At 39.1% G+C, this 13,154-nt stretch overlaps 1 protein-coding gene across 10 annotated transcripts in view; it reads left to right on the plus strand.

The window, feature by feature from the left end:
- The window catches only part of CPEB3 (cytoplasmic polyadenylation element binding protein 3), a 232,576-nt gene that overhangs the window by 90,309 nt on the left and 129,113 nt on the right, over window positions 1–13,154 (plus strand). For 7 of the 10 annotated variants that reach the window (XM_020964190.2, XM_020964192.2, XM_020964191.2 and 4 more), the window contains one exon: window positions 4,777–4,936. In XM_020964190.2, coding sequence (XP_020819849.1) covers window positions 4,777–4,936 — 160 coding nt within the window. The remainder of the gene's footprint in view (window positions 1–4,776; window positions 4,937–13,154) is intronic. The other 3 variants (XM_020964194.2, XM_020964195.2, XM_078150995.1) reach the window with 1 other exon arrangement.

Genomic DNA, 13,154 nt, shown 5'->3' on the forward strand with positions numbered 1-13,154 from the left:
TATTTCTATTTGGGTGTTGCCTGCTAGGTCATTCATTCAGCTGTGTCAGAAAAATTTGCTACTTGTAAAGCAAAATAAATAAATAGTATGTGGCAAATAGAAATTAACTAGGCATGGCTAGAATTAATTTTTATGAGTAAGTCTCTCCAAGGACTGACATTGGTTCAATTAAGAACCTTCTACAAATTCCATGTCATGCCCTTCACATGTCCCGTGTTCCACATGTTGAGTATTAGGCAAAACTAATAAGAATTGGTTCTGTGAAACTCCAGAGATTTGTTTGTGTTCCAAATGAGCGCACATTGAAGTATACAGAGTTTGTCACAGATGCTTCTCTGGCTTCCCTTAACTTTTAGGCCACCAGGTGCAAGGCTGGTCATAGGCAAAGCAGCAAAATTAGGTTTAGGGTCCTACCCAGCTCCCAAGGCAAGCTTTGGTGTCCTATCTACTCTACCCTTCCTAGATTGTTGCTGTCATGCTGTTGCCTGCTTTGTAGGACCATGCATGCTCTCTCCAGGACCTCTTCCCATCACTCACAACTTATATATATGTCCTTTCCAGAATACTGTATCTCTACCTGCAAACTAGCCTGTAACAATGAGAGAGAAGTACAGGTTGGCTTCCAGGTAGTCTATGTTGAGATTAGGGTGGAGATGGGGAGGACTGACGTCGATTTTTTCTTTATTATTATCATTATTAACTCTAGTTGCAGAAAACAAGGAGGCTTGGGTTAGATGGCCTCTCATGGTAGGAATTTCAGGAGAACTAGACAGGGAGGGTTGGTGGGATAATAGATTTGGAACTGTAAGGCACTTCAGAAGTCATATAGTCTGCTTCCTTCATTTTACAGATGAGGAAAACTGAGGCTAGAGAGGGGAAGTGAATTGCTCACTGTCACACAGGTAGTAAGCATCAGAAGTGGGATTTGAGCCCAGGTTCTTTTTTCCACTATAGCACAGACATTTCTGGTGAGTGGGTGGGTGGGTTATAATATTTAGTAGATAACAGTTGTGTTTATACAACTAGCCCTTAATAAAAATGGTAGTTAGTTCCCCAATGATCAAAGTTTTTAAGCAGAGACTATATGACCACCTATCCAGGATGCTATAGAGCTTTTTGGTTAGGTTTATACTTGGACTACATGGCCTTTGAGGCTCATCGCAACTCTGAAATTCTATGATCTCTCTCTGTGCTCCTGACTGGAACAGAACAGAGAAAGGAATGATGCTGTTCAGCTCTTCAATACCTTTAATTGTTAGGAAGTTTTCCTATGTATTGAGCTGAAATCTGCATTTCTACAGCTTGCTCAGTCAGGGATCATTTATCCAATTTGTCCAACAAAGGGGCTTGGGACTATAAATGAATTGTGTTTTACCAAAACATAATACTCATAGATTAGTCTAAGTGAATCATCCTTTACCTTTTGGTTCTTACCACATTCCCTATATATAATAACACAAATTTATCTGGCAACCTCAGCTACTCAGAATACTACTGAGCACCGAGAAGTCAGCATACAGGAAGTCTCTGGGCAGCAGATTCAATAATGCTTATGTGCTTCTTGTACAAGGCGTCTTCTGTGCCCCTCTTCCCAGGCAGATGATGGCTTGAGCTGTGATTGTAATAACCTCTTACCTGGCAGTCTCTATCTATTCTTTCTGATGCACGAGGACCTCAGAAACCCGCAGTGACATAGATTTAGAATGAGATGAGCTCTGAGAGGTCATCCAATTCAGCCTTTTTCATTTAATAGAAGAGGGAAGTGATTTGCCTGAGATCACAAAGTTGTGAGTGGCATAGTCAGAATTTGAACCCAGGTTATCTGAATCCAAATACCTAGTGTTGTTCATACTACAACAGGCTGCCTGGATGATTACCAACTGTTTAATTTGACATTTAAAAGCTCCTATAAACTTTTTGACCTTCATTCCCAGCCTGATTTCATTCTTCTTCCTTGTACTCTACAATCCAGTCAAACCAGACTAACTATTCCCCTTGCCCAAGATACATGCCTGACTCATTTCCCTCTGTTGAAATCTTTTTTTACCTTCAAGACTTGGGGTAGCTGCTTCTTTTTCTTCTTCCTCTATCCCTAACAGTTCAACATTCCTTCATGCCATTGATACCACTGGGGCTGCAGACAGGCCCATAGAATTAGGAAAGGAAGCTCTGAAATTTTCTCAGTCGGTTAGTGTAGGTAATGAGCTGTCATTCTGCTTTGTGATTACATCTCTCCCTTACCTATGACTTCCTTACTGCCACCACCACTCCCCCACCCCGTCCCAATACAATAACATTCCTGGAAATTGTGACATTCTTAAATAATAGTTGTATGCACTAACTTGAGGCTTGCAAAAACACTATAGAAAAGTTAAAAACAAATATTTTCATCCCAATGGGATGGGGAATGCAGGAACAAATGAGAGGCAGTATTGTTGGAAAAGACCACTTGGTCTGCCAGCTTTTAATAGTCCAGTTACCAAGGATCATGAAGAACTATCTGAATTCATGTGATGACTTTTGCTACTTCTAATACTTTTAATCCCATATTAATAAAATTTATAAAAAAATAAACTTATCTATCAAAGCTTCTGTAATCAGAAATACTGTGACCTGATCTTTAGAATTATGTAAGCATGCTTTTTTACATCCTCAAAATCAGTGTGCAGATACTCCAATTCCTCTTTGCGCGATTGTCTGTTTATAATACCAAACAACCCCCCCATTTCCATAACTTTTATAGATCTTCCCATATTTCCACATTTGCCTCCTTGTGTTGCTCCACTGCTTGCTCTAGCCATTTCCCCTCATTTGAAAGCTATCTCACTTCTGCTTTTGCCAGTAAACACATCCAGTGCTACAGAGCCAAAAGAACATTGGATCTGCAATCAGAAAAGCTGAAATCAGATCTTGATTTGACCATTTATTTGCTGTGTGACCTTATCTTCATCTCTCTGGGCCTCATTTTCTTATCTGTAAAATAAAGGACTTGGAGATAATATTTAAGGTGGATGGTGGGACATCCTTGGAGTCAGGAAGGCCCAGTGTCAAGTCCTGCTCTGATAGCCTGGTGTGGTATTAAACAAGTCATCTATCCATTTAGTGTCCCCAGACTGCTTTCTAAAACAAGTTACAGATTAATTTTATGTTTGCTTCAACAGAAGCTTGGAGTTTTCTACACTGATACCACATTTATGCAACCCTTCCATCTATCCCCTCTGCCTGAATCGGAAGGGCCCTTTAAATGCTCAAATCTTAGGATCCTGTGTCTCTCTGTGGATGTTCAGAAGACCTTCCAAGTGACCAGAAGAAAATATTTCCAAAATCTCTCTTGGACTTATGCTAGATTAAAAAAAAAAAAGTATAGCACCAGAGCCAGCTATTTCTTGCTTAACTCACCTAGGCAGTTCTGCTTTGCACAAGAAAAAGGGACATTGCCTCTGTATGTCCTCTTCTAAAAACCTGTAAGCTCGACATTTTCCACATTTCAAAACACCTAAGAGCTTCTCTCACATCAGCACTCTTGTATTTTAATATAGGATCCCAGGTCTATGGTTTACGTGGATGTTCCTCATGTGTCACACAGTTGAGCTCAAAAACTATACTTGTAGGATCATAGGGTCATAAATTTAGAGCTGAAAGAAAACTTAGAGGCCATTACCAGTGAGGAAATTGAGGCACTGAGATAGTAAGTGACTGGCCCATGGTCATCTAGCCAGTAAGGGTCTGAGACAAGATTTGAGCCCAGGTCTGTCTCCAAGTACCCATTTGAGCTTTTTGTTCCCTGCTTAGGTCCAAGTTCTTGGAAATTACATACATAACCTATGTTATTCAAATATTTCTATTTGAGACAGTATTGTAGAACTTAATTTTCTTGTCTTCCCCAAAGTATATACAAGTGTGAATATATATATATATACATACATATATATGTATGTATATATACATATGTATATACATACATATATATGTATGTATGTATGTATATTACTGAATCAAATGCCTATTGTTTTATTCTTGAATGATCCTGTAAATCATTGTGAAAACAATACCCTGGGTATAAGCTTTTTCTGTGTGTTAAAGTTATTTATAGTTAACCACCTTGGACATGTCACTTCATCCCTGTGGTTCTTTGGTTCACCTATCTGTAAAATGAGGGGATTGGACAAGAGTTCTCTTTGGACTCCAAAGCCTATAATCCTATATGAAAAGCTATCATTTGTCAAAAATGATTAGGGGTAAATAAAATTGATATTTTCCCTCAGAATTAAGTAGTAAAAGTTTTAATAATTCATCATTGTTAACATGGTCCACTTTTGTTTGTCCAGGGAAAGAAGTTTAGCTTGGAGATTGTGATACTGCCATTTCCCCCTATACTTCTTCCTTATGTTGGTGGTAATTGTCCAATTCAGGAGTTTTGTTGCCTCTTAGTGCCGTGGGATGGCAAGCAAAGGAAAAAAAGGGAAAAGCCCAGTAGTTAATAACTAAGTGCTAAGATATTTTTTAGTGGTTTAATTGGCAGAAAAGACCAGTCTGAATGAGTGAAACATGAAAGTTAAAGACCATTTTAAGAGAACCTCTACAGTATTATTCAAGTGCATAAGAGTAACTAGAGTAGGCTTAAAAATGTGTTGTCAAGTAGAAGCCCTTGCTTGTAATTAGCATATTACATATATTTTTCATATATTTAATTGGGATTAGGAAGCAACATATAGTGTGTTTTTTATGAAGTCATTTTTATTATATGCTGTTTTTGTCTTGTGTTTCTGTTTCTAGGACCGGAATAGGCCCTATGACACATTTAACTTGCACTCTTTGGAGAACTCTTTAATGGATATGATAAGGACTGATCATGAGCCTCTGAAAGGTAAACACTACCCTCCCAGTGGCCCACCAATGAGTTTCGCTGATATTATGTGGAGGAATCATTTTGCAGGTTAGGAATATTCATACGTCCATTCCTTGCTTGGTGTTTTAAATGAAAATCAGCTTTTTAAAAAAAATAATTGCTATGAATTTGCTACTAGTAAAGTGCTATGAATGTATTTAAAGTTGATTTTTTTTTCTTCATAAAAATCTGGTTCAGCATTACAAGATAATCAAGGTTGACTTGTTAATCCTCAAATTCCTTTGGAAAGTCTGTTGGTTGTTGGTATGATCCCCACTTAAAATGACTTGCCCAAGATCATCTAAGGAGTCCAAAACAACAGAGCTGAGGGAACTTAATTTTCTAGTCTTGTGCTGTCATTTCTGGACTAACATGCCCAATATGTTTCTGTCAGCCACTGTCATTGATTTGGAAGTAATCTCCATAGCCAACTTGAAACAACTTTATGGGAAAAAAGACTCCATCTTATGACAGAAAAAAAGCATTTTTCCACTATCTGAAAATAATTACGTAGAAGATAGTAATTAGATATCTTCTACCTTCACTAATAAAAGGAAAAAGAATGACTTAAATCTTAAGATTGATTTAGGTTAAGTATAAGGAAGACAGTGTCAGAGATAGTATGACTTAGTGGATTGAGACTGTGCCTTGTCAGAAAAATCTGAGTTTCAAGAACTGCCTTTACAATGAATGTTAAAAATTGTTTTTACATATAATGGGGGGGGAACAAATTATTTAAATTTAAATTTAATTTAATTAATCTAATTATTTCATTTATTTATTATATAGCAATATATTTATTATTATATTAAAGCATGATATATTAGATATATTTATTGTACAAATAAATTGGTTTTTTAAAATTTAATTTAAATTTAAATTTTTTCTTAAAAAAGAACTACCTCCCACATATAGTGGGTGTGTGATCCCAAGCAAGACACTAATCTCTCAGTGTTCCCATACACCTCTGAGCTGAGACTAGAAGTTGCATAACTAACTGATCTGCATTAGTAGAGAGAATTTCTTCACTGGGAGTTCCCTACATTAATGAAATTGTAGGTCTGGCCAAAAGAAAAAAATGGTAAGGAAGACTGCAGACCATAAGAGTCTGCAATATCAGGACTTAATTCTCTGAAGATCTTTAAAACCAGTAGAGATGTGACTGGCCTGTTTTAGGTCAACTTTTCCTAGATACAGGGACAGGGACTGCATGACCTATTAAGGTCAATTTCTAGCCCTAATTTATTTAAATATTTTGATAGTGGTTATATATATGGCTTCTTCTTCAGGGTCAATGGGAGCAGCTGACTAATTGAGAACCACAGGGTCAAGCATTTTTCTAACCTGATCAAGGCTTCTTAACCCTTTTTGGGTCTTGGGCCCCTAGTCATCTGGTGAAGCCATTGGAGCCCTTCTGAGGATAATGTTTTTTATATATAAAATAAAACACAGAGGATTACAAAGGAAACCAAAAGTTAGTGAAAATAGAAATACAATTTTTTTACCCATGTTCACCATGAAATCTGTCCATGATGTACACATTTAAAACCCTTGAATTAAAGAAAGTGTCCATCTTTTACATACACATCTTCCTCTTCTAGAAGTATCATATAAATCTGTCCTCTTCTAACCAGGCCCAAGAACAAGATTTGACTCTAAAGTAAAGGAGCTGATTTTTCAAAGGTGATTGTCTCTTTATGTTACCATTGCAGAGAATATCATGCATCTTTCCTGATTTCCAGTAGAAAGAACACAGTTGTTAGACCATGTAGTAAAGGACGTTCTCTGCAAGAAGCTGAAAGTTATCCTTCATATCAGCCCTTTCCCCTTCAAATGCTAAGAAGATATTAGAGAGATGATTTGTCCAGAGATGTATAATTTGCCTTAAATGTTTGCTGTTATTAAAACCATTCTCATTCTACCATGATTCTCCTCACAGCCAGGTTGCTATAATAAATAACTGCAGGCCTCTGCTCCTCTTTCCAAAATACTTGGCCCCTATTTGTTGGATCCTCCTTCTTTCCTTTCCATGGTAAATGAACCCAAGGCTTCCCAGGCTATAATTTCAGAAATAATTATCCAGAGTTTTATTGTGGACCATCCTGATGGGGAAGGCATTAAAGGAAGGAAGAAGTTAGGGACCGTATATATGTGTGTCTGTGTTTGTGTGTGTTTGCATGCATGCAGAGGAGAATTGCTGTTGTCTGTACTGTGATAAACCCATCTTTGAATGAATAGTTTGTCTTCATTTTGCATGAGTTTCTACATTACTCCTGGGAAGATAAAATTACTTCTCTGCAAGACTGCTCAACTGAGACATTTGGCTACCAACAGGCTTTCACCAAATCAGGTTGTGCCTACCAGCACCTCCTTGTGTTCTGTCCGTGGCTATTGCTACCTGGGCCACAGCAGGAGAGTGCAAATTATTTTAATATCTGAATAACTAGTCCCTTTCACCGACACTTTTGAGGCTTGGTTTCATGGTACCTTGGGGTAAAGAGTCTGCTTCATGATTCCCGTTTCCATCCTGGAAAATTTAAGGAGAGCACACAAAAACAATATGAATAAGAGCTAACATTTACATGGTACTTTAAAGTTCACAAATCATTTCACACACATTTCATTTGATTGACATTTCTGTATTATAATTACAGGTTTAGATGTTTCCTAACTGAAAGCAGAGATCAGAGATGGTATACATGATCCATCATGGGTGTGTGTGTGTGTGTGTGTTGTGTGTGTGTGTGTGTGTGTGTGTGTGTATGTAAGTATTAATGAGCTTTTTTGTAGTCCTTCACCCAAGGAGTGGGAACACATACCCTTAAGATATGGAAGGTTCATTCAATTTAAGCTGATTAAGTACCTTCCCTATTTAAGCCTCTTTATGGGGAGGGCAGGAATCTAAAGTCTAAAGTCTAGTAAGACACAGTATCAGCACTCAGTGAACTTGTAGTATAATGGAAAGATGAGACATCTCTTTCTCACTGTTTCTGGAACTCTGACCTTGAATGGTGCTTCTTCTCTGGTTGCCCTCTTTCAGTGCCACATGAGTCATTTGTCCTTTGAGATATAAGCATTTATCATGAGTTTTGGACTATGTGGCATGATATTTTCTGTAGAATGTGATATCCTAAATTGAACCTCCATCCCCATTCATCAGAGTTTCTCCAAAGTTGTTCTGTCCAGTTCATGACTAGTAGATATGTCCATAAAATTTTTGAGAGCTCAGTCAAGAAAGTATGGTATAGAAAGAACTCTGGACTGGGGGCAGGAGATTAACTGATTCTAGCTCCAGCTGGGCTGCTTATTTGATGTGACTTTGCCTTCCTGGGCCATAGTTTCTTTGTGTGTAAGTTGGGTGGGTCAGGGGCAGCTAGGTGGCTCAGTGGATAGAGCACAGGCCCTGAAGTCAGAAGGACCTGAGTTCAAATCCGGCCTCAGACCAAATACTTGACACTTACTAGCAGTATGACCCTGGGCAAGTCACTTAACCCCAACTGCCTAAGTGCAAAAAAAAAAAAAGAATAGGCATCTTCAAAATCCCTTCCATTTATAATGTTCTGATATGGATATGAATTTGGAGCTGACACATTTCAAACGTCAAAGTTTACATTTTTTATAAAAAGATGGTGTTTTTCTGGAAATGTTTATCTTTTGAAGATGTTATCATATGTACCTCTGTGCGCCAGTGGTACAGAATATTATCCTCATGTAGAGAGGCAGCATATAGAGAGAAGATCTACTACCTTGGTTGTAGGGAAAACATAGGTTCAAGTGACTGGTAGAGCTACATGGCCCTAGTCAACATCACTGGACTCCTTAGTCCCCAGGTGACTCTCTTTGACTGTTTCGGAGCATTTATGGACTGTGTCAGTAGAGACAGGTACCTTGAGGAATTGGCTGTTCTTCAGACCAATGAAATCATGCCAACCCACCCACACATGAATAAAGGAGGACTGAGAGACCTGGGCAGAATGTTATAAGGAAGAATAGTGAGTGGCATGTTCCCTGTCCACAGCAACATGCACTGGGCAAAGGTGCCTCTGCCCCACTCACCTTGAGAACTAATCATCTGGAGGGCAGCTAGGTGGCGCAGTGGATAGAGCACCGGCCCTGAGGTCAGGAGGACCTGAGTTCAGTCTGGCCTCAGGCCAAACACTTGATCCTTACTAACTGTGTGACCCTGGGCAAGTCACTTAACCCCAATTGCCTTTAAAAAAAAACCTGATCATCTGGCTGTGGTAGGCCAGGAGGCCTCTTATTTCAGGACGAAATATAAGCTATGTTCTCTTTGTGCTATTTTCCCTTCTGACCTCTGTCTCTACCATGCCTCTGAACTAGAAGTTTAAAACAGCAAAACCAAGCCAAAGCAAGCAGCCCCAGTACTGTGGCCCTAATTGAGTTCCTCCATCTACCCTCAATGGGTACTTTTTTCTATTTGAATTTTCTTTATCTTTAACTATTCTGACAAGAAAACCACGAAACTGAGATTAGCAAAATGAAAGGAGCAGGTGTGAGTCAAGAATCAATACTGATAGATTTGTTTTTAGAATGTAGTTTATGTACTGAAACAGCCAGGGAAATATTAGCTCTTCTGGTCAGTTTACCCATTAAAAAACGTCTTACGTACATTTGAACTAAAACTGGGTGAAATGATAGCTAGAGATTTGGGGGAAGAGGCAAGAAACATCCTTTCGTGGTTATAATAGTATACCTCTATATGCAGAAATTAAATATATAAAAGCAGGCCAATTGGGAACTGGACAAATCAGGGGGCTGATGGTGGCAATATCTGGTTTGCTTTACAGAGCCTCTGCAGTCCGCTTGGCCTTGTGCTTCTGTGAACGTGCTCCCTCATGCTGGGTATACAATACAAATTGGCCCATTTATTTGTTTACTGTTAGACTCAATCATAGGCTCTGCTGTGTTTTTGTACTCTCTCTCTCTCTTCAGCTCAGATCTGTCTATGACTAAAAGCCAGCCACTGCCACAGACTTCTAGGGATCAAGTTCTGAGTAGCTAAAAAGCTGTATGCAGTACTGCAACATAATCTCAGGGAAGGGCTTTGTTAGAAGCCAATCTGTTTTTCTGAGCCCACTGCCTTCAGTTCAGTCCACCTACTGCTTCTTTCCCTGTTTTGTTTTTAATCCCCCTAAGTCAGTATGCCAAATATAAAAACAACCTTAGGTAATTGATGTCAGTGGTTATTTTGAATATCATTTGTATCAGAAAAATTACCATCTATCACCATGATTTAAAGTTCTTTGGATCCGTTCTCACATGTTTTTGAGAATACAGAAACTGTGAACTTTGCTCCAATTTTATAGTCAAATTCAGTCAGGAGACAATGAGGTACTGTGCGCAGTGACAGATATGGCCCACACCTCTCCTGAGTCAGAGAATGTGGTTTCAGATCCTGACCTTGACACTTGTTACCTGAGTGATGCTGGGCAAGCCATTCTCCTCAGGACTTCAGCTTTCTCTTCTGTAAAATGAGGGTGGGACCAGATGGCCCTTAGCTCTAGACATTAATGATCCCTTCCAGTTCTAGATGTATGATTTAGATGGAAAATAGGATTTGGTATTCAAAAAGTCACCATAGACAGTCTTTTCAGGAAGATGCATAAGTGACTTTAGTATTAAGATCTTTGTGACCCAGAATACTATTTGAATAGTCAGCTCTTTCCATGGCCAACCTCGTTAAAGTATATATTAGTAAAAATATACTTGAGCCTTCATAATTTTGATATCATTAACCTTGTGAAAACTTGTTCTTCCTCAAGCCTCCCAATTTTGGGTACTATATAGTTGGAATGTGGGGCACATTGCAGAATTTCCACAAGCTCATTTTACCAAGCATGTTTTCTAGCTGTTGAAGGCTATGCTTAGGAGATAGCTGACAGGACAATTTAAAAATGGCAGACCAAGGACAGGTGGCAAAATGTCACACTAGCAACACCGGGCCGCGTTAACCAAAATCACCAGATGTCACACACTTGATTCTATTTTTGCAGCTGATGAAACAGCAGTATTTGTTGGACGAAGGACAGGAAGAGAGGAAGCTTTTTTATTTCAAAGTTAGATTCAGGTTATCTTTTTAGTGTGGTTTATTTTCTATTAGCATGCACATCTCTAATCACTATAGAACTTAAAAATGGAATGAAATTAGAAACAGAATTACTGGCTTTGTTAAAGACCATGGGAGGATACACGGTTTGGACAGAGCTTTTGGGGCATATTTAAGAGGAAAAATTTCCAAACTACACTCACGAAAATGATAGATTCTGTGCTAACAGACAATGTGGCGATATAGCTGAAAGCACACCAGTCTAGGAGTCCAGGAGATCTGGATTCTGGTCTTGGTTATGATCTGAACTAGCTACATCAGTTAGCTTGTGCGAGCTTCAGTACCTCACCTCTCTAACCTGGGAGGTCAGAACCAGCATCACAGGATGGCAGAGTTAGGGTTAGAAGGGATGTTTGGTCAGAAACCGGGGGTATCAAACTCAAGTGGAAAGAGGAGGCTGCTAAATCATACATAAGTATCCCTGTGGGCCACTTATTAACTTAGAAAACCACATGAGTTTGTATATTCCTATCTTTTTTTTTTAATGACTGTATCAATGCATTAAAATCAGATAGAAGCTACATTTTCATCTGGTTTGGGCCCATGTTTGACATCTTGGATCTAGATAGACCAACCCTTCCCTCTCCTCAATTTGCAAATGAGGAAACTGAGGCCTAGAGGCCTAGAGAGCAAGTAGCAGAGCCAGGATGAGAACGTAGGTATTCTGCCTACAAAGCTATCACTCTTCCCACTGTGCCACTGGTTTATAACTTCTTCATAGCTCTAACATTCTGTTCACTCAGCTCTGACCCCAAAATGGGAGGCAGAGTTCACAATGCTACTGCCTTCACACACACCCTTACCATTGTACAAAACACTGACTAATGTTCTCTTGCTGACTCTTTTCCTTCCTGTTGCTGTATCTCAAGGAGGACACTGCCAAAGGTGGTGAAAATTTTAAGGACCATTGAAAAGGACACAGGGTAGAGCTTCTTCTGGGTCAGGTTAGATGAAAGTTTTGAGGGCATTTTGGTAGAGAAAGGTGAAGCTGAGAGAGATGTGACCAACCTTTCAAACATTGTAAAGAAAGAATAGAGCAGATGTTGGTTTGTTGAGCAAATTCCAGAAACACTGGAACCAGAAGCCCAAAGAGAGGTAGCTAGGAAAATAAGAGAAGCAAGTTTTTTTTTTTTCATTAGAATTTCTAAGTTCAAATCCAGTCTCAGACAAGATACTTGACACTTGCTAGCTGTGTGACCCTGGGCAAGGCACTTAACCCCAATTGCCTCACAAAAAACCGAAACCAAAACCAAACAAAAATAAATTAGAATTTGTACGTTTGTGGAACTTAGTACCTTGATATGTAGCACAGGCTGGCTTCCAGAAAGGTTTTTTGATATTTGGAGGCAGTAAATCCCTAGGGCTATTAAAGCAATGTACCATTGTCTTGGGGCATATCTTTAATTTTTCTGCAGTAATCAAGGTCTACCATAGACTCTCTCTCATTATTTCTGTTGGAACCAGGCTGTTGATTTATGATTAAACTTGTGAGATTTAAGTTCTTTTGACACATTGGTTTTGAGTCCCAGTGGCTGGTGGAGAAAGATTCATTGTGACTTCTAATAGGATGAAATGGGCAGACCAGTGGACTAGGAGTAGAGACCTAGTGTGGAGGCCTGATTCTGCCGCTAACTTACTGCATCACTTAGACTAGATTTTGGATTTCGTTTTCCTCTTCTGCAAAGTGAGAAGTTAGGATGTGATAGTCCCTTAGAAGCCCCCTACCTGCTCTGACAATCTGAGATTCTGCACATGCCAAATTTGCATTGAAATAATTACAAAGTAGTACTGCTAGCTAGTTTAGAGTAAATCATGGAGGCTGTAACTGTGCTTGAAAGCAGTTAGAAGAGGTGAGTTCATTTCCCAGAACTGACCCTTAACTAGTGCGTAATCTTGGGCAAGTCACACCTTCTCTGGACCTCAGTTTCCTCATCTATAAAATGAAGGCGTTGGACTCAATGATACCTAAGTTCCCTTCCAGCTCTAAATCCAATGACATTCCATTTTTCCTATGTTAACATGGCTTTAATAAACCTAAATGAACTCTTGATTATCTGAACCAGTGATTGGGGGGAGGAGCATTGATGTGGATTATTGAAAATTTTGTGTAACTGTTTCTACCTCATCCCCAGAAAACTT

The sequence above is a fragment of the Phascolarctos cinereus genome, unplaced genomic scaffold (assembly GCF_003287225.1).
Source record: "Phascolarctos cinereus isolate Bilbo 61053 unplaced genomic scaffold, phaCin_HiC Scaffold_3;HRSCAF=262, whole genome shotgun sequence".
Classification (NCBI taxonomy): Eukaryota; Metazoa; Chordata; class Mammalia; order Diprotodontia; family Phascolarctidae; genus Phascolarctos; species Phascolarctos cinereus.